Here is a 22,643-nt window from a genome sequence, read left to right as displayed (position 1 = left end):
AACAAAAACTCTGGGGAAAAAAAAAAGAACATCTAGTTTTTACATTTCAACGTTGATACACATGGAGGAAAAATAAAAATCAGAAAACACTAAAAAAAAATCCCACTATGCAATTTTGAGATTAACAGAGAAAATGGCTTATTTTATTAAAAACAGTATAACCATTCATTTAAACTGAATGACTAGAGACACTTGGCCTAATTTTCCAAAGACACTGAGCATCGAAAGTTTCTGCAGTCTCCATGGACCTGCAGGTGCTCAGTGCCTCTAAAAAAACAACAAAAATCAGGCAAATTGTCTTTAAAAACCAAACATCATAAGATTCAGTTAACAAGTATCACAGTATATTAAACACTATACTGTTAAAGGCTGGTGGGATTTAAAAGTTCGTTTTTACAGCTTTTGTAAGCATACAATGTTACTAAAAATGACTTACTAGGAGAGAGAGAAGCTAAACAGACATAGGAATGTTCCTGAACACACAGTTTTAAATTATGCATTGCGATCCAAACGTACATCAATTTCTCTGCCACTGATTTTTATGCCGTTCATTATCCTACAGGCCTTTTCAGCAGATTCTGGTGAGTCAAATCTGACTGTTCCACAGCCCTTTGATTTTCCATTCTCCATTTTTATTTCTGCAAACATTACATGACCTGAATAAATAAGTTGAACAGCAGTTATTTCAAGTTTTCAGTGCACTATCAACTTAAAGAACTCATCAGAAGTGATAAAAAATAGCATTTTTAAATATGGTCTATGGAGACATATGAAATTAGCACTTTCAGACTGATAGCATTATTCATTCAATCAGGGAAAGAGGCACAGGTCAAAACAGCAGTGAAGAAGCCAAATTTAAGTACAATGTTTCAAATCTTTCCTTCACATTAGTGCAAGATGAAGTACACCTGTATTTGATCACAGGTTTGAAACCACAGGCTCTCTGCAAGGCTGAAGGAAAGTTGTGTGTTTCGTTTATCAACACTGCCAGAAGCATGACTACTGACAGGCATTAATTCAATTACAGTTCAATTACAGTTCAGTTCAGACCACTGTATTTGCCACAGCAGTGTCAAGCAATTGTGGCAATCAAGCAAGTTTGTAAAGAAGCTGCAGAGCAAAATTAGAGCCTTTAAAACAATAAAAGTTACCAGGTTAGGAGTGGTGGAAAATCAGCCTGTGCTATTGAGTGCCTGCAGTGCTTCTTTAAGGTTGGACACTAAATTCACGAGGCAAGGTTTTTATGTGCATGTCTTGGCATCTCAAGAGAATGTTCCATGCCTGAAGCTAATGACTTTTTGCTTATATGTTTTAGCACACCACTCCTGAGCCCCCAGATGCCATTAAGAACAGGAAACTTCTCCTTAAAATACAGAGCTTTTTAAGTATCATATAACAGAAGATCAGCCTTTTACTGAAAGAAACTGAACATAGGAAGACGTGATGTATTTCCTTAGGAGGGCTGTTGCTTATACTTGCAGTTTTAATTCTTAAGAAACAATTCAACATAATTACTGCATAACAACATAACAATTGCAGTTGCTGAGGAGATAATGAAAAAAAAATAATCCTGAACCACCTGAAAGGTGCCCAGGCAGATAAGACTTAAAACAAAAAAATAACAAAACAGAGAACCTGTTTGGCTATATCCTCCAGCTGCTACAACAACAACAAAAAAAGTAATTCATAACTGAACTATGAGTTCTTATTTGTATCAAATCTGCAAATAGCTGTATGAAGCTTGTCTTAGGTATCAGTACTTTGTTTTAAATTATATTTCTTTTCTGTCATTCCAAAATAAGAAAAGCCATCCTGTAATTCAGTTAAAGCTTTCCATTCTGAAAGTGCATTTTCAAAACAATCTTACAGTTCTATTCCCAAGCTTCATTTTTCAATCACTTCTGCAAAAATACAACTGTTCTGAGTTAGATAAAAAGAATTCTTGGATATTTGTAGCAATGCTTTATCTTACATAAAAAGGGCTTTTATTTTTTAATGTGAAGGAGCAGCATTACAGCCTGCAAATATGCTAATCAGGACCACCTATTTGTATAGAAACAAATCTGCCACTTTAGCAAACTTACTAAACTTTGATTTGATGCAGCATCATTTCTGGAACTAATGAACAACCAAGAAAGGCCCTGTCTCCTGCAAATACTTGCCTCAAAGTAAATGCTACAGTATATACTCCACATTGGCCTGAGGATACGCAATACCTGCCACTTCCAGCAGGGGAAGCTAAGAAAGATTAGGCTTGTCAGACTCTTCCTCAGGATAAAGCAAAACCCTTGTCTTCCCGCCCTTATCTAACATACATCATATAAAACATGAAAAGCTGATGGAGCTGAGAAGGGATAAGATTCATATACATACCGCATTGACTGAATTTCTCCTTTAGCTTCTGCCAGGTCAAGTCAAAAGGAAGCTAGAATTTTAAAACAAACAAAATAAAACCCCCACATTATTAACATATTACAAAAATAAGAAGAGCATGGCAAACATGCACACAAAATAAACTCACAGTTTCTCTGTATTCAAATGCTTACATTTCTCACAAATATCTGGTTGCCTTTAGAGCCTAATCTCTCTCTCATGGCACCTCCCATTGGGCCAGGCACAAATCCTCGATCAATGTCGATGCTCCTCTCCAAACCTCCACCCATAGCTGGTCCCACTCGATCAAAACCAGAACTCATCCGATCCATCCCCATTCCCATAGGCATACTGTTCATACCACCCATTCCACCACCTACACAGAGAAAGAAGACAAGGATAATATGAACATCTTTTTTTAGTAGTAAACAGAAGCATTTTGTTAAAATCAATTCTTTTGTGTCAAGAAAAAAACCCCAAGCTTTAACAAACCCACTACAGTACAAGACACAACATCATAAATGCACAGTGATCTATCCAGTAGCATGGCTAATATTTTAAATCAAAGTGTTAGAAGATAAAAAGTGTCAGTTCTAAAATAAAATACTGCCTGAATCAAGCTATCAGTCACACCATCTAATGCTGCAAAATGCTGAAAATAAGTGAAAAAAATCAAGATTTATAGGCTGTCCATTGCAATTAATAGAAGCCCAATACCATGTACCAAAGAGAGATCAAATAAATAACTGTGGCAACGTTAAGATACAGATAATTTGACCACATACACTATTGTTAATTTTGCTTCCTGTGTTCACATTCAGCTTTATTTGATGCAGCCACACTTAATGGCACAATCTTCTAGAGAAAGCATATTTTGCAGAGAACAGTTGACGTTACAAGTACAGTGCAGAGCATAGATTTTCCCATGATACATGTAATTAAATATATTAATGTATATTATTTAAAGACCTAAAATCAATGGGATTCAGGTATCTGCTTACAGTCATTCTGGATTCATAATTAAAAATTCACGTAAAGCAAATCTATCAAGATCATTCACAAGGGATCTTCTCTTTAAGCCTTATGCCTCTCAAGGCTGCCACTAGAAAGACTTTAGTTTCTCATCCATTCCAGCCTGAGGAACTCAGATGTTTGCTGTAATAAAAACTCAGAGCTCTGTACAAAACTGAGTAAAAATCTGAAATTCAGGGCTGATTTTTATTTCGGTTATGAGAGATTACTGAAGTTCAGCTTGATTAAGTTCACACAGTAGCAGTGCCTATTTGCTTTGTTTTCTGGAACACAACTTTGTTTGAATCACTTCTCCTTCCAAAACAGAAGTTAAAATCATTTCAAAACTATGATTAAGGGAAAGGCTGTATTACCAAGTTATCCTCTGAACTTTTACCTCAACAAAACAGCTTTAAAAATTTGCAGTCCCATGCATCAGAATTCTACTTCTTCCAACACTGGCAAGACACTACACTGCATTGCAACCCTGAGATACAGTTACATGTACACAGTATCATCATGTGGCCTAGTCATTTACACACTATTGAAACAAGTTAACCTACTCATTCCAGATCTTACTGGGCCCATGCTAGGTGCTCCCATTCCTCCTGCAAAAACACCAATCATTGCACCACCTAAACAGAAGAAGAATGAAGTGACATACACCGAACCACCAGTGACAATAACAAAGCACATGCTGATGAAGTGCACTGATCTCAATGTTACCTGGCAATTCTCTTCTGTAAAAGCTTAAAATTGTGCCTTTATTATTCAAAACTTCATAGGAAACATCCAGGAAATAACATTAATTACTCTTCCTCTGTTAGGGGATTTTAAGCTATTCTGATTTCTACTCAGCTTTTCTCCTCTCTGACAGCAACATAAGCATCTTAAAACTAAATGAGACATTTCCCACATTGGGAAGAACACCCTCAAAATTGAAGTGTTGATCTTAGTACAGAAACTAGAGTAGTTTCTCCCATTTTTATGAAACAAATGCAAAAGCTAGGAGCAGCTCTCCCAATGTCTTTCTTTAGTGCATATGCAGAGTGAATTAGTAGAATTTGGTGGGAAAAGGGGAAAAAGAAAGGGAATCAACACTTAATAAAAGCTACTTGGCAGAATCTCCAGAATGGTATCAGAGACTGATTCCAGAATGGGGTAAAAATAGTTCTTCTCATTGAAGTGCCAACATTCAGCAAAGTAATCCCAAAGGGCTCCTAGAATTGTCGAAAATTTAAAGTAACTACATTCCTGTCACTGCAGAACTGTCAACTGCACTTTTCTTACTTAATTTTCATACCTAGAAGTAAGAGTTCAGTTTTTACTTATGGCAAAATAGATCAATAACTGTTGTCTTTAGGCAAGGTACCAATTGTTTTAATATCTACAAAAGGTCACTGCTGAGTCTTCCATTGGATTAATTTTCTCCATACAGTTCGTAACAGCAACAATTGCTCCCTGCCAGTCTCTTGTCAGAAGTTTTTGTCTCCTCTTAGACAAGAGGCTGTCATAGCCATACCAAGACTTCAAAAAACATTGACTAGCCTGTTAAAAAAAACCTACCAATTTTCAACACCAGCAGGATTACTCCCAGTACTTCAGCCAATAGCTTGCATGTGAGGAATATATTAATACTTATCCAGAAGGCCAGAGAGGGTCTTGCAATGAAACACCAAGTCAAAAGTTGAGAATGCTGTCAGCATGACTGGTTTTACTATTAAAAAGACCCTAACAGTGTAAAATGCACTAAAAATCCCCAAACAGACAAAATCCTCCACCCCTAAAAAACCCTGAAAACTCAGCTAATCCTAATGTTTGGTTGGCCTGTTTCTGACCTTAGAGACATCTTTCATCTGTAGTTTTACCACCACTGGCTTTTCACCAACAAAAACCATCTGCTCAGATGCTCTGACAAGACCTTTGACACTCCTGATACTACAAGTTTTTAGCAGTTTAAACAACTTTTAAATTCCAGCAACTCAATTCTGATGCAAATAAAACATCCTCATTTTCACCAATTGATGCCATAGCCCAAAAACTGTCTTGAGTTACCCTCCTTGAAACTGGCAGGGTATTAAACCAAATACACTCACAGCATTTCCTTTTGAGATACCATTAACCTAAATATTGTAACAGAAGTACACTAGGGTCTTCTCTGATTAAACATAATACCAATTAACTACTATAGTTGTAAATACCTATGATTTCTTTCCATTATTTAAGGATAAACTAGGACATTCTTATCCTGGTTCTCAGAATAGTATTTAAAAGGTAAGACTGATAACACTTTATGAGTTGAAGCTTGCTTGATCTACTGAATGAATGATTCACACATCAGTTCCTCACAGTGGCCACCTTCATGTGTTTCAAAACCAATGTGTGCAACCAGAAAATTCAGAAACATATCACTCGCTTGAACATTTTTAACTGAAGTGGCTTTGGATTGTCACATGTTTATCCTATGTCACAAGTGACAGAGTGAAAGCATACGCTTGATTTCTAAGACATTAGTTCCAAGACATGACTACACAACTACCAGTGCTCAAAGAGAAGCACTCAACAGTTGTCCTTTGTTATGAATTGCCCAAAGTAAAAAAATAATTTTTAATAAATTCAACTTTTAGACCAGATTAATTTTATTCCCTTAGTTCTTCTCTATCATAGCAGGAAATTAAGGGAAAAAAAACAGAGGAGGGGGAAGAAACTCTGTGACCTGTTGTGTTTTCATCTAGGTAACAGCACAGTAACAAAGTGCAAGACAACTTTACTCTTAAGCACTTCCAGCAAAGTGTCTCATTTGAGGGAACCTAAAAGTAGCAAAATGAACTGTCAACAAGACATCATCCAGGAACAAACCAAAGCTGGCTCAGTTACAGATGATGCCAATAAATGTCATTGAGCTACTAGAACTCAGAAAGCAGGGAAAAAAAGAGAGCACAAAAATTCACCTTTCCTATCCAATACTATGTAATTTGCAGTAAAAACTCTACCAGCATGGAAGTTAAAGGTGGTACATGGACAGCTTGCTCATGGTCACCAGAAGCATGTATTTTAATAGCCAAAAAAATTAAAACCCTCCCTGCAAAGTTAGCAGTAAGAAGCTAAATGCTTTCCTCAAATCCCTATTTTATTTCTGTTCTAGAGAAGGGAACAAACCCTGGACACATTATCCCCCTCCTAAGTGATGGCTATAATAAGCACTCAGAATTCATCCTTATAGTAATGATTAGGTGAAAGGAGACAGGGTAAGTTGGCCAAACAAAAGTAGGCCTCCTTTTCTTCAAGTATAGCTCTTCTGATACTGTGTTGCCACTGCAACAGAAATGCAAGTTACCATACCCATTCTTCCAAAAGACTCTCCAAAACCACGGTTCAGTGCCATGTCACTGCGACCAAAATCGCGGTCCATGTTTCCTCCCATCCCACCACGGAACATTTCTGTAGAGAACAAAGCAAAAACTCATAATTATTCTATTATACATTTAAGCTGATGTTCATACAATCCTTATTTCACAGTTGTTTGTTTAAACAGAAGTAGGTTTAACACACAAGTCAGAGGCACTTAAATATGTAAGCCACCATGCCAGTTCCTATCATGCCTTCATTCATGCCACTGATTGTACTACTTCTCATCTACATTACCCATCGCTAAAGGAAGAACTTTCAATAAATCAGCATTAGTAAACTTAATTCCACTCAATGGGAACAGTCTTCACCTACCTCCCATTCGGTTGACCCCAAATCCTCCCATATTAGGCATTCCTTCAATTCCACGAAATCCAGCAAGTCCTTTAAAATAAGGAAAAATGCTTTCTATACAATATTAAACAACAGACGTAATGCAGAGAACTTCACTGCACGTACCGCCTCCCATTCTGTTCATTCCACCAAAGCCTGGACCATCTATTCCCATACCTGTAAACCAAGAAGACAAAACACCTTTTAGAAGACAAGCAAAGAGATCCTAATGGATTTTTTTAAATGGAGAGACAGTTGACATCTCAAAAGCACAGAAGGCTTGCTTTTTCAAGAGTATCTCATTCCTCCAAACACAGAAGTGACAATTTTAAACTTAAAGCTCTGCAAAATTTAAAAATGAAGAATGAAGATTTACCTCCTGGACCCATGCTCCCCATTCCACCACCCATGCTCAATTGTGTTGCACTAATGGGCTGTCCACCTGGTCCAAGTCCCATACCAATGCCACCGAGACCACCTTGAAAACAAAAAATAAGTATCACCAGAAGAAAGACTTCAGTCTGTATCATAAAGAGACCACAGTAAGCAAAAGTACTACTGAACTGTTTCAAGGCTCTGCATCAACACGTACCAAGGGCAAGGAGTAGAAAACAAGAGCATATACTCACGAGGTAATTGTGAGGTTTTGTTGTCAGCAACACGGAAATCTTCATGAGGAACTGATTTGTCATCCTGAAAAAAAAAACACAAAACAAAAAACAAAAGGATGTTACACTATGATTCTTTCAGTGCTTTGGCAGAGACATGTAAGGTAGAAATGTAAGAAACTTACCATTTTTACATGCATGGGTCTATCAAACAGGAACTGCCCATTGAACATAGCTGAAGAAATGCAAATTAAGGGCACTAACTACCGAAGACAATTTAACCACTGCAGAAGAATCACTATTTTATTTTTGTACTATTTTTAGGAGACTTCTCTTTCTGTACCCAATCTTTAGAATTTCAAATCAAAGGTCAGAAAAGGCTACATAAGCTGTTATGTGTATACAAAAGTTTCACACATCACATTCCCACATACAGTAAGCTTGTTCAACATAACCAGGAACACCATTTTAGACTCTAGCAGTAAATTCAGTCAGTATCAAACATGTAATCTGCACAATATTACACTAAAAGGCACTTGCAAAATGATGCTGTGAGAAGCCTTTAAAGACTAAACCATATTTGATTAATATTTTTTGAAATCAAGGATACATATTGCTTGAACAGCTTCAATTGCTTGTTCAAAGGTAACTGTTCCCATTCCTCGACTCTTGCCATCTTTGTCTTCTTTGATGTCTGCACGCTTTACAGTTCCAGCAATGCTGAATACCTCCTTGAGTTTCTTCCAGCCAACTTTGAAGTCAAGCTTACACAAAGAAATACAATTTCAGTTCACATTTCTATTCTGCCATTATATTCAAAAGAGATTTTCTGCACTGTTACAACTCCCCAGCTTCACACAACGCTTGTAATACACACACTGCAACCAAGTACGAAACATCAACAGCAACAATTTATACTACATATATTTATTTCAATTAACATACTAACATTAAGAAATGCATGGATATTGATCAGAAGCAGCTGCACAATTTCAAGACATAGCAGCCTTTTTTGCAAACAAAGAAGCGCCTCTAATAAATGTTAAGCTAAAGTAACTATCAAGATAAACTGAAGTGTGCATTTAACTTAAGGAAATACATTTGTAAATAGAGAGTGAAAAGTTGTATAAAATATTTTTGGATCAAGAGATGGCTGTGCAACAATTAAAAGTGCACGTCAGTTTCAAGAGCTTAACATATCTTTTACATCCAAAATCTGAACACATATCCAGCATTCAGGTTAACTATACTAATTGTGAACTAGCATTTCCAATACCCTCTTTATATTAAAATAGAATTATGCAGGAATAGAGATGTTTTACTAAAATCAAATATTACAGATATAAAAATACAGTTTTAAACTTACATTAGCAACAAAAATAGTGGACCCAAGCCTGCCTGCCTGCAAGTTACTGATAACCTCAGGAGGAATGTTTGGATTATTGAGAATAGAAGGTGGTAAATTCACTATTCCAGGTGCCACATCAGGTCCATGTCCTCCTGGAAACTGTCCTCCTACACGTTGTAATGCCCTACGAGCATGTTCACCTTCAGGATCCTGAAACACGGGAAAAAATAAAGCCAACTTAATCATCAATGAGAGGACTGGCAACAAAGAAAAAGTTACTATTTGAAATTCTACAGAAACCCATCCAAATTATCAACTAATATCCTTGTCCGTGTCAGAGGGATCAAAAACTGAATTAGCATGGAGACCTAATTCCCTCACCTCTAGAGGTGGGTCCTTTCAGATGAGGGTTGAGGCATATTGGCATTGGCAAAGCACTTGTTGAAGAAGCGTGCACTGCCACTTCACATGCTGTACCTAGCCTATGGACAAGTAGAAAAGATTTCAATCTAAAGGACTGTCAGTCTAGCACCTTCTTCCAATAACTGAATCAATGTAATCTGTTTGTTTGTTTTATTATTAACGTTGTAACAGGATAAAACGAACTGCATCAGACACCATTGCATACTACAATGCTAATAGAAATGTTAATTTCCCTTTGCAGTCAGCACAAGTACTCTACTTCCAGCCCCATTTTTGCACAGGTAGCAGTCCAATATTCAGCTCATTCTGCATCATATTTTGCAGCAGGTAAGAAATGTAACAGAATCATTAAGGTTGGAAAAGATTTGATGACACTAAAGTGAGAATATGAAGTTGTTTTAAAGAAAAACAGATTATTTTGACTTTAGAACTGACACTTTTTGTCAGTTCACTTGGCATAGTACCTTCCACAAGCCAAAAGGTGGTTTAGCCCATTAAGAAAATGTCATAAAAACATAAAACTGAAGATTACACAGCTAAGATGCTCAAACACTGTATCATAATCTCAGTAGTTATAGTATCTTCACTATCTCAAATTCAAATCAGCAGCAATAATCATACCTCTTTAATATTCAGGGGTCTTCCACTGAGATCATACTTGTTCATAGTTTCTAATGCTTTCTTAACGAATTCTTCATCTTTGAATTCCACCACACTTGAGAGAAGAAACCATTCACAGTATTAAAATAAAGTTCAAAATATTACAATTAACAGAATATTTACATAGCAGTGTGTTTCCACACGCGAAAAGTAAAACAGAACAAATGAAACTCACCCACAACCCTACATCCAGGATGATTTGTCAACGTATGTAAAGAGAAGGGAAGAAAAAAACAAAAAAGTCAGTCAGCACATGTGATATGTAGGGCATTTAAGATTCCAGCTAAAGATCCCATCTCACTGTTAAATAACTACTGAAGTTATATTCGGCTTCAAATTCCATTATATATGCTCTTTACTGGTAGTCAGGCTGTATTTCTCCTCCTTTCTCAACATACATACCGTTCCAGTGCAAGAGAATATACCAATTTTTATTCTCTTTGAGCCAAACTAGAATTGGAAAAATGCCACACAGATCCCTGGAAGGACAACTGGGGAGAGGAGGTGGGGGGAAAGGGTGGAAAGGGGGGAAAAAAAAAAAGGAAAAAAAAGAAAAAAGGAAAAACAAAACACAACCAAAAAACATAACCGAAAACCAATCAAGACACTCATCGTGTCATTAAAAGCTGCCCACTGACTACAAAAATCAGATCTACCTACAAGTATACCAGTATGGTGAACAAAGAGCCTGCATACCTCTTCAGTATTACTAGCATAACTGAGAATGACTTTGGAAGAAAATAACCCTATTGACTGCACCAGAATCCTTCTAATAAAGCAAAGAGTTGCAGAGTGCTTTAAGCAAAGCAAAGCTGAAAGCATGTTTCAGTTTTAACAAGCATTAAAGAAAATTTACAACAATTGATACGACCTCAGTTAAGACTCAAACCTGCATTCCTCATGTTCTCACTGCAGGTTCAGGGCTACTCTTGGCCAAACTTTTGACTATTTTTAAGACGACAAAGGAGCTTTAACAATCTTCACTCTTAGTGCCTCATTGCTGACACTCTGCTGGCTACCAACCATCGCCATCCATTTTGTTTTAAGAAAGCAAATACATTAATCCAGTGTTCAGAGCACCAACCCTGCAAAGCTGTCAAATCATGCCCTTCAAGCAGTACATTCGTCGCTAACATTTTATACTCATTGGCCCCCAGAAGAGAATACTGCACTATCAGAATTTAAATACAATCAGTGGGTTATTGAATGTCCTGTACATGAAACAGATTTGTGCCAAAACAAAGATGTTGGCTAAACAGCAGAATTAAGTAAATGCCACTTGTTAACATTTACGGAAGTATTTTGTCCTTTACAGCCAGCTAGTTTGTGTGAAAGTGTCAGACTACTTCTGATACAAAATCCTCAGGGCTATCTTATTGAAAATCAGTGTAAAAATGAAACTTACTTTCCAATAACTGGTACAGGTATTATACAAAAATAAAACTGCTGAGGAACTTTTAAACCTCTAGCAGATTGTTGCCCACGGCACTTACCCTTGATTTTCCTTCAGCATCCTTAAACAGCTCCACGTATGTAACCTCACCAACTACATAAGACATACAAAGGGAAAATACCAAGAGACAATGCATTTAAACACCAGTATCTTTCTTTACTGTGCCCCTGTGCACAACTCTACAGAGAAGCACCTATTATTCACCAACAATCAAAACCAGACCAACTGTACCTCCTGTCAATGGCTATGTAATTTAGCTAATTTTCAAAAATATGCAGCAGCCACATTCTCAAAAGCTAAACACAACTATATTTAACCTAATTCATACTACAGATCATATTTTGGCCAGTATGATATAGTTGGTGAACAAATTCAGATATACACAGTCCCTCAGCCTAACAAATGAAACATCAACGTTCACTGGAAAGTGTTACATTTGTCATCCTACTCACAACACCTGTTTTAAGGTGACTTTCTACCTGAATGTCTTCAGTCATGTTTACCTTCAATAATAACCAAATTTACACATCAAATGTTTCACAGCAAGCCACTCACTTTCTAAAGTAGGAAGTTTCAGTAAATAAACCAATCAAATAGTCACGTCACCTTACAACAGATAAACCAGCAGTTACACAAGGGGAGTTTTGGCATTTTTCACAGCCTAAAAGCCAAGTGTGCTTTGCATTACTTTCGAAGAATCAATTTTTTCAAGGAAAACACAGAACTAACTTTTGACAGAATTCATATATTAGCATTATTGTACCCCAAACTTAAAAATAGAACACCTGGGGTAGTAAGATTACTCTATGAAAGCTGCAACAATAGTAACAAGCTTTTAATACAAATCTCCAGACAAGCAGTCATGGCAGTAGGGACAAAGCAGACAAAGTTAATTCCACAGCCAGATTCCACCAAAGAAATACAAAACAACTTTTGAGTTAACACACTAAATGTGCTGCTTAAATACAAAAGCCCTTAAAAAAAAAAAATCTACTAAGACTACAACTAGACAAAACACAATCTCTTTCAGAAGTCATGAGGTCATGCATGTACTCTCTACTGTCACAGTAGAATGGCAGAAGATTGTAAGCACTTCATTACCCATCCTACCCTGCAATGCAATTGTCTCAGATGAAAGAGGGGGAAGGGAGATAGATGTACCGAGTAAAAGCCAAAAAAAAAAAACCAACAACAAAAAGAAAAAAGAAATTGTCAGATCAAATCTGTGTGGCTCAAAGGACATACACATTGCATTTAAATTCTGCCCCTTTCTGTGAAGTGTGTTACAAGAAGTAAGTTACCTTTCTCTCTCATAAGGTCTTTAATAGCTTGCCATTTCATGTCATATGGGATGTTGCTAATAAAAACTCTATTACGATTAATAGTCTTCTTCTCTGCAGTGCCTGCATTCTTGTCCTTTGAATAGGGGTGGAATCTGTTCTTATTTCCAAGAGAAGGGATTGCTTTTAGTTTTGCAACATACTTCTCTTTCACAGGTGCTTTCTCTTCTTTTGCTGTCTCATCATTATCCCTACATTAAAACAAACAAACATTAGTCTTGTGTTGGATCATTAGACTACTAGACCTCCTATGCTACTACAGTTTCTACTTTTCAAATTAGGAAAAATAAATCCATGTCACCAGTCTTAACTCCACAGTATGTTGTTGTTTTATCTAGAACTAAAACAAATATTTTAACAGACTCATTCACTACTGTAAATAAAGCAAGCACATCTTGCTATTTAAGTTACATTCCATTTCCATTACACAGGATCACAGGATGTTAGAGGTTGGAAAAGACCTCTGGAGATCGAGTCCAATCCCCTCCTGCCAGAACAGGACGATATAATCTAGTGCAGATCACATCCAAATGGGTCAAGATTCAGCCAGATGATACTATTAACTATTACAAATGACAAAATAAAATGACTCTGCTGAAAAGCAAGCTATGGTGTCTGTGATCTGGTACTTTAATAATTTTCACATTGGACTTGGCCAAGTTACATGATACTTGCCACGGAAGTGAGAGCTGAAGTGGTCTAACTTACAGAACAGCTTATTATACTTCATTCAAGACAATAATAATACATTAAAATCAACTTTAATAGGTTCCAAATACAATTACATTTCCCACATACATATTTTTTATTCACAATTTGTGCCAGACTTCTTTTAGATAGAAAATGAAACTCGGTTAATAACAACAAATGCTCTTTCGCTTTTGTTGCTTAACACTACTAGAACTTGAAAACTTACTAAATGCATAGGAAATAGCTGCATTAAGACATGCTCTGCATCTAAGAATAATTAAGTCACCAGGTATTATCCAATAGAAACAACAAAATAGACTTCTGCCTCTCTTTCAAAAATTCAGCAATAGCAGCATCTTTCCTTCTAAAATCTTTTTATTTTTAGATGAAAAGGCAGGAAAATTTGATTCTTCTCTTTTAAAGCAGCCCTGATCTCAACTTCAATAAAACTATACACTTTCAACAGAATCAGATTAAATACTCAAAACTCTTTAGTACTTTAAATAAGTAAAACTATCACAAGGTGATTTAGGCTAACAGAGCTCTGATTAAGGTGCCCAAATTGTTACTTTTTAAAAGGATGAACCTCTGAACTGATAGAATCCAGTGATATCACACAAATGTGATCCTCTAAACAGACATTGCTGAGAGGTACACATTTGTGTCCAGATCAAATCTCACACAGCTAATGAAAAACACTAAAAGTACTTTTACACAAAGGTTTCTCTTTTAAAAAGCCAGCATTAGCCACTCAAGCTTGGGCAGTCTACAAGGAAAAATAAATTCAAATACATTCATATTTCTCCCATGACTTTTTCCCAGATTTTGAAGTACTCGCGTGATACGAACTTCACAGTCCTTGTGTTTACAAGTGGATTAGAAGAGGATTAGCAACTGAGAAATGCATGGACACTCCTCTGAGCTAAGCATTTGTAAAATTTAAAACACTCAAAGTCAACAACATGTTATCTGATTCAAGCATCCTCCAGCTTCCCTCTCCATCATCCCTTCTCCACCCCATCTTGCCTGTTGTGGCAAGGTAATTCTTTAATGGCTGTGTAATGAAGTGAAATGGAGAGAACAAGGCAGGGAACTGGAAGAAGCTGGAGGGAAAGAGCAGAATATCAGGTTTTTCAGTCAGATCAGTTGTTTGTAATCCAGCCCCATTTGAGAATGCAAAACTCCTGCCCAATGAGACCCCTAATAAAACCCTGAGTTCTTCCTTAAGTTTTAGGATTAGAGCAATGGATTCTCTTTAGCCTTTGAGGCTCTTTCCTGATTAATGGATTATGAAACAGCCCCTGGGTGCTTGATGCAGTGTACATGAAGAACCAGATCTGCAAATATGGAATCCCTGGGCTCTACAGGACCTGACTGCATAAGAATGTATGAATCTGGCACAAGGTCTTAAATTTAGGAGACAGGAAGACACTTCACTTAGGGGAGGACAGCCAGTCTCCTAAAAATCAAGGACTAATTAAAAGAACAATCCTTCTTGCAAAACTCATCCGCCAAAGCCAACATGGGCCAGCGAACATGCTGAAGGCAGAGATCCTTTTGTGGAGGTAGCTCTTACTTTCCTCCCTGAGTATTAAAAGTGATTTCAATCAAACTATACATTCAAATAAATGTCACGTTAGTCACCTACGGACCACAGAAAAGACAGTCTCAGAAATTATGAACTGACATTTTCTGGGGGGAAAAACAATAGCCGTTTCCATCCTTTAACTTTTGTATGAGCTAATACTTTTTAAAATTTAATTAATATTTGCATATTAAATCATTAGCGTATTTTGAAGATTGTAAAAGAGATGTCTACATCAATTCCTTTTTAAAAACACAACCACAGGTCCTCATTGATCAGAATGAGCCATTTTTACCTTTTGAAAAATAACGCACTTGAACTTCCATAAAATTTTGGAAGGAAAAAAAAGACAAAGTTTCCATATACAAAACTAGAAGCCTAAAAGACAATAAGCACAAGATAAATCCACATGAAAGCTCTAAAACCTGAGTTTGTTTGGGGTTTTTTAAATAAGCTGCTACTCCTCTGCTCGCAAGCATCCATACAAATCATCAGACCAGCAGTGGCACAAATGCAAGAAGTCCACAGCGTGTGACTCTAAATCACACAGCTCAGTTTAGCTTCGCTGCGATGAAATGTTCCACTGCTCAATACAACAAACTTACAAGAGTGTCCAAGTCGAAACCAGGGTTGCTCTCCCAATTTGAGTGCTAAGCAAGCCTGGATATTTATTTATTTAAACTCTTTAAGTAACACATTGTACCTGCATACTGATAGCCCAATCCTTTGTATGTGTTTTGGGAAAGGCTGGAAACTGTATGTGAACAAGTAAGATTTGAAACTGTTACCAAGACTTTTGTATTATTTTCACACTTAAAGGTGTGATTTGTACTACACAGAACAACTCTTTGCTCGTGATTAGTTTTGGAGGGAAACACAAAAAAATTGCTGAGAGAACTCCCATACAGAGAAATTAAGTCATTACTTTAACAGTAGCAACCACAAAAGGCAACAAAATCTTATATGCCTCAGAGATGCAAAAGGGTCACAATCTTTCTATGAAAATTCAATCAATTTGTGTAGCTTGGAAGCTAAGGGTCAGGCTCAAGAAAAAAAATTAACTGCTGGTTTATGGTAATGTTAAGTTTATAAATTTTAATCTATTTGAACTTCACAGGGAGTCAAGTAAAGGCATGAAATATGCCTTTATTCTTGCAACTTTATATTGAACTTGATCCCACGTGCATTTTTTAAACACAGCAGCATCAGACCTGAGCTGCTTAGAACATGTCAAGACTCCACAGATCTCAACAGCTTTGATGTGCTGCAACAGTAAGACTACTGTAACTGTCTTTTCCCTCCAAGATGTCAGTAAGATTAGAAAATTTATTGGAATTCCAAGGATTTGAGGCCAAAACCTATTTCACGTAAAGAACGACAACCTCAAAGCCTGACATCAAGAACAACCAAATCCATAAAAGGTTATACACAATACTGTTCTAGAGAGTTGCTACTTCTGGCCCCCTTACACTATGTTCCTTTTAAGCCTGCTATATAAGGCACAATTCCATATACGATTGATTACGTTACTACTTACGAGTAAAAATTGTGCATGTATGGGGGAGGTTTGTTTGGTTTTAAAAAGTAAATCCCTAAAGGGCCGCCTTACCATTCCAACGTAAACAAAGAGTAGTTCAAAGGCTTTACAAAACATACTACAACGGTATGAAGGGGAAACTTAAACCAACCCAGAAATTACTACGAACACTTCCAGAAATGAATCCTGCGAAAACTGAGCAGAGCCAGTTAAGCAGCCCGGGGCTCACACCAGCGGCGGGGCTGGAGCTCAGCCTCCCGCCCCTGGGGCGGCTCCCCGCGCAGACCCCGTCCTCAGCGACTGCGAGTTCACAGAGACCCTTTCCCTTCCCTTGGGCCGCTGCTGCGGCCTCCTTAGGGCACTCCGCAGGAGCTTACCGGGGACGGAGATGCCTTAGTCCCGGTGGCCTCCCACCGCTCCCCACGCCGGCACACACCGGGACTCCGCGCTTGGGCCGCGCCGGAGCGACTCCATTCCTCGGCAGGGGAGGAGCCCGGCAGGACGCGGGGGAGGAGGGAGCAGGCCGCCGTCCCCCTGCCGCGGCCTAGGCGGGCCCGCCGCACCCCGAACTCCCCTGGCCGCACTGCCCACCCTGCGCCCGACCTCACGCGACCCGACCCGGCCCGGCCTAGCCCCTCACACACATTTTGACGCCATTAGTGCTGCCTCCGCCGCTCTCGGTTGCTGCCGCTCCCGCCGCCTCCTCATCCCGCGGTGGCTGTTGTGGTGGCGGCGGTGGCTGTTGCTGCTGTTGCGGCAGCGGCTGGCTGGCGGCGGCGGCAGCAGCAGCCTCCTCGGCTGTGCGCTGCGGCGCAGCGGCCGCAGCCTCCGGCTTGTCGTTCTCTGCCATTTCGTGCCGGGCCGGGGCCCCGCTACCGCCGGGTTTGAAAAAAGCCCGGAGCGCCTCGGCCTCGCCGCGCCGGGCCGGCCAAGTCTCGCGAGAACAGGGCTTGCGGCAGCTGCGAGAGGAGGGGAGGGACGCGTCGGGAGGCTTTACGCGTTGCCATGGCGACGCCGGTGGCTGCCGTGCCCGTGCTCACTACGTCCGCCTCGCAGCTGCGTTTCTCCCGCCGGGGCTGCACAGCACGGCCCTTCTCCGGCCGTGACTGGGTTGGCGTCGCCACAGCGGAGACCGAGCCTCCAGCTGCCCCTCGTTCTCCGCCGGACAACTCTGCCAAAAGCTGAGGCCTGCTCCCCGGTACCGAGCCACGGCCTCTCTAGACAGGCTGCCTCCAGCTACGACGCTACCCGTCACCTACAAACCCCCCTAATTTGAAACCATGCACCTCTTGGAAGGCCAGTAACCCTCGCCCAGGCTAACTGCAGGCTAACCGAGATCTAGAACTAGCAGTGACCATGACCTAGCAGTCTTAGGTTAGTGGTTGGATTCGATGATCTTAAAGTTCTCATCCAACCAAGGAAATTCTGCGGTTCCAAGACAAGCGATTGTCAGGAGCACAGGCACCTCACAAAAGCCAGTTTCACAAGGCATACAAATATCTGCAAAGCCATAGGGTGCTAACAATAGATGAGCTATTGCACATTCTCAGCTCTTCACCTTTATTTTTCTAACAATATCATCCACCCCAGCAAATGGTTCGGGACCCTTAATTTGAGGCATAATCCCTGCTGTTTGGGGGCTATCTGCATTCCAAAGTAAATATGTGCAGTCACTGCTTTCTCCCTACTTCAGAAAACAGACTATAACTTATTATTCAAACTTTATGCTAGGAATACTCAATGACTGAGAAATCATGATCTCTTAAAACAAAAATTTCCTTGCATTTTCCCTACATGTATTATAACCTTGTTCCACCAAAAATCAGCACAGGCACAAGTAAAGTACCCCTCCTACCTATGAGATGTATAGCCTTTTTTAAAGTATTTCAGTATCTCCATCATTAGGAAGACCCCCACATTCATAAGGAAATGAAGGCTCCCAAATTCTATGGACCCAGATTACTTCTTAACCTGTGCTGAGATAGCTCACAGACCAAATATAGGAGAAAACCCTTAGCCTGTTCAGGGGTGCTGGGACATACCTAGTACTGTCTAAAAAGTGATTGGCTTGCACCTAAATTCTCCAGCTGCCAACATCTGATTATTTATAAACATATAAAGCTACTGGGCAGGTTAGGCTGCAACTTCAGTTAGAGCACTGAAAGCTTATAGATGGGCATTTGTTTTACTCTTTAATAAAAAATATTAATAGTTGTAATTCTGCAATATTTTTAAGCAATATTTTTAAAAGAGAAGGAGAATTTCTATCATTTGGATAAAGTTCAATCATCACAGTATCCACAAGCATCAAAGTATATCTAAAGGGGTCCCCAAACAGTATATCAACACCTATTATATGAGGAAAACCACTCAGTCCTCTTCAGTGAATTAGACCAATGGCTTATAGTTAAAAATCACTGATATGGACAAGTGTGAAAGTGAACTCCTTATGAGCTTCTGGGACTCTTATTTTGTCTGTCCCTCCTCATCACTGTATTGCCAAGGGTTGGTAACACTTGAGATTTTGGAAAAAGCTCCAAGATACTATGAAACACCCTAATAACCCACATCCCAGATGAAGGTAGAAAGGCATATCTAGAGGTCTAACAAGAAATGTAATTCGGCTCACACATTAACAACAATTAGATAAATAACTTGGTATTTGCAATAACAATCATCACTTAAATAGTTAATGTTTACTTGAAGTTGCTGTCATCACATTTTACAGCTCTGACTTCCACAAGATGAAAGGAAGTCATTAATGTTTGAGTTACTAAACCCTGTTACCAGACCTCTGTGTGACTGTGCATTGCACCAAGTATATCAAGTGTTAGAATCCCATACTTCCTCACCCGGTATCAGGACACTGAATTCCTATGCCCATGGGGCTGATAATAGGAAGAAATATTGCCTTTCTTACACACAGTTTGACTACTTGTTTTAAATAATCTATGGACTATTTCATCTGCTACTGTCTGAAGTCTGCATGCCGTTTTGACCCATCATACACACAGTTTTGTACTAGTAAAATCAGTTGTCACTCAATGTGTCTTGCAACAAATACTGATGACTGTACATACAGTGAAATCCATATGGTCAAAACATCTGTAAATGTAGAGGTATTTGTACTAGAGTTGCACAGGGTTATAGTTTAGCTTGAAACCTGGAGGAGTAACACAAGCTTTGTCCTGTCCCTCTCGCATCACAACTCCTATTTATAGCATTTTATTTACCTCAGTTGCTTGTTTCAGGATTTTTATGGGAGTCTTGCATCCTTTCCTCAATATTTCTGTCTTCAAAGAACAATAATAAAAATGGGAAACAATGCCACAAAGAGCTGTTAGGGAGTTGACAAATGGATTGTGATTAAAAAGTGGGATTTTTGTGGCTTACAAAACTGTGTTGAAAAAAAAATATAAAGTTTTTCCCTTGGAATATTTCTGCTTATAAAACAATTGAATTAAAACTGTTTTTAAAAATCTGCTTACATACTGGGGGGAGGGGAGGGGTGGAAGAAAGAAGCATCTTTCTATGCTTGTACTTGTGCTGAGAAACTCTCATACTAACAAATCCCTCCCAAGAGTATTTTTAAATTCTCTTTTGATACACAGCTTTCCAAGACCTCTTCCACCGCTGTTCATATCCTTACAAGAGACAGATGTGGTCTTTGAGGAATGTTCTTGTTACAAGGAGATCCCTCATTTAGTTTAAGACCATTAAAAGTGTTCTTGATCTTCTCTCCTATCAAATTTCTCTGATCATCCCCTGAAGTAAACAGTACTTCTCAGTTATAAGTAAGGTGGTGGCATTGTAGCTGCATACTCTCCGCAGAACAGAGTTGACAGCACTATGTTACAAAGGCAGTTGAAGATCATGGAATAGCATTAGTGTCCTTCCATATATCTGGAAATATAAGCAACTGTAAAGGAACTACTTTTGGAAATCTCTTGTACAAGTAGTAGTTATGGACCTGAGATAATTACATTTAACTATCAGCACTCCTTTCAATACAGTAACTCTGTGGTAAATTCGTCTCAAATTCTCACTGATGAACAAGCCATTGCTCTCAACTTGCTATCCTTTTGGAAAGTATTGGTCTTAATTGGTCTTAATCTCAATACTGGGGTTTTTGTTTCCAGTCAAATTATGATCAAAAGCCATTCATCAGCCCTTTCACTGGTTCAGACTTGTGAAAAAGTTATATGTTCCTGAAAGTCAGTTTGTGTGGAACTTGAGAGAATGGAGCTTTTAAGCCACACGTTTCAAATGCATTCACTTGGTTTTGAATTTGGTAAAGGGCTGATTTCAGTCAGAAGTTCTTCTCACCTATATGAAAACTCATATGGTGAATGTATTGCATGTGTTTTTCTTTTGTTTGCAACAGCACCTAAATATGCTTGGCATTTTCTAGGTCCTATCCCTTCTCCAGAAAGCCCTGAGTACAGCTAGAGAAGAATTGCTTTGACAACAGATTTGCTTTGTAAATAATTTGACTTTTGCAGCTCATTTAAAGACTCCTTTTTTTCACAGCCACAAGTGTTTCCAAACCTGTCTGCAATGCCAAGCGCTACACCCAGCCTACACTGCTTTACTTTGTGCTAAAAAGCATTAACCCTACTCTGCAACTGACACCCTCTTCGGCTAACTGTAAGGTGCCTGAAGTAAAGCAAACATTACCCTACCCAAACGCTTTCTTTACAATTAAACACTATCTTTCCGATCTGAGAAACGTGTTGTTGTTTTTTCAATCGTTGAAAACGAAACATTTTACACTTCAAAAGGGCAACCGCTTAAGTGCAACAGCCTGGGCCGGCAGGCATCTTTCAGACTCGCTGCAGCGGAGCGCAGCCATTTCGCAACCGGAGCCCACCAAGTGTAGGGACCTTGAGACCTGCAGCCGCCGTGCCGGTTGCTGCTGCCAGCGCTCCCAAGGCCTTTCTACTTTGCCTTCTCTTTCTTGTTCCTCCTCCCCCACCCCGAACAAGCCTTCAACAGCAGTAACTGGCTCGGACATCAGCCGCCCTTCTCAGATTAAAAAAAATAAAATTGTACAGATGCCTGCTACAGCAATGCAACTGCGAACTGTGTTGGGGCTTTTGTTCTCATTGTATATTTATAACCAGAAAAACTGTGCAGCATCCTATACCTGCAGGGTGGGATCAGTCACACAGGAGACCTGCTCTACTTGATCTGCAGGGATCTAACGCTTTCTCCTCCGAAGGCTTAAAATCTCCCTAATTACCATATTTATTTCATTTCTTCCCCAGTGTTATGCAACCCTTGACCACAGCTTAAGGGCCTAAAATTTAATAATATATTTTTTACCGCCAAAAAGCAGCATAACACCAGACTTCTAGTAGCATTTCTATTAGTCCTACATTGAAACATTGCCCTCTCTTCCCCTAAATCATTGATCTAGCTGCTGAAGTTACAAAAGGAAAAAAAATCTGAGCAACTTGCTTGCACTTGGGTCCTTCCTTCCACAACACAGAATGCCCGTTAAAAGGCTGAGTGCCCCTAACATAGCCATCACCTCTCTCTTCACAGTGAGACAAAAAACACCTACCTCCTGCATCTAAAAAGAAAACCCATCCCACTTAAGGCCTTAGAAGCCCTTTGCCTTCACCCAGCTGGTCAAGGGCTTGCCCAGCCACGAGGTGGATGAGCTGAAGAAGTACACGGGAACGTTTGCCCTTCTGACGGCCAACTCTCCTGTCCCACTCACACCAGGGGGCACTGTTGGGTTTCATGGTATGCATACATTCTCACGCCTTGCCCGACACTGACATTGATGTGTACTGTAAAGTCATGATTTTTAACCTTCCTCAGTTTCTGAATCCCTAAAGTTTGCCTATTTGAAGAATGGTCCTATTC

At 39.2% G+C, this 22,643-nt stretch overlaps 1 protein-coding gene across 2 annotated transcripts; it reads right to left on the bottom strand.

Annotated features, from left to right (window-relative positions):
- Positions 1-89: 89 nt before the first annotated feature.
- On the bottom strand, positions 90-17,622 carry MYEF2 (myelin expression factor 2). Of its 2 annotated transcripts, XM_054168743.1 has the most exons (17): positions 17,414-17,622; positions 12,919-13,148; positions 11,658-11,710; positions 10,340-10,347; positions 10,126-10,219; positions 9,100-9,291; positions 8,344-8,497; positions 7,919-7,968; positions 7,755-7,818; positions 7,502-7,603; positions 7,252-7,302; positions 7,108-7,176; positions 6,727-6,825; positions 3,948-4,019; positions 2,547-2,749; positions 2,374-2,425; positions 90-656 (listed from the first exon to the last, which is right to left on the bottom strand). In XM_054168743.1, the coding sequence occupies exons 1-17, from the start codon at positions 17,617-17,619 to the stop codon at positions 493-495; spliced, it is 1,863 nt and encodes a 620-aa protein (XP_054024718.1). In that variant the 5' UTR covers positions 17,620-17,622; the 3' UTR covers positions 90-492. The 2 variants fall into 2 exon arrangements, with proteins under 2 accessions (XP_054024718.1, XP_054024719.1); XM_054168744.1 differs by lacking the exon at positions 3,948-4,019.
- Between the last annotated feature and the right edge of the window lie 5,021 nt (positions 17,623-22,643).

The sequence above is a fragment of the Dryobates pubescens genome, chromosome 17, assembly GCF_014839835.1.
Source record: "Dryobates pubescens isolate bDryPub1 chromosome 17, bDryPub1.pri, whole genome shotgun sequence".
NCBI classification, from domain to species: Eukaryota; Metazoa; Chordata; class Aves; order Piciformes; family Picidae; genus Dryobates; species Dryobates pubescens.
This window is presented reverse-complemented; position numbering and strand designations above follow the sequence as displayed.

Bases quoted from the DNA above. Each gene is read 5' to 3' on its own strand.
- MYEF2 (XM_054168743.1), bottom strand. From the start codon at position 17,619: ATGGCAGAGAACGACAAGCCGGAGGCTGCGGCCGCTGCGCCGCAGCGC. The intron at 8,498-9,099 runs GTAAGTTTAAAA...TCTTTGTGTAAG, and splicing joins CCACTATTTTTGTTGCTAAT to CTTGACTTCAAAGTTGGCTG. The intron at 7,177-7,251 runs GTACGTGCAGTG...CTTATTTTAAAG, and splicing joins AATGAACAGAATGGGAGGCG to GACTTGCTGGATTTCGTGGA.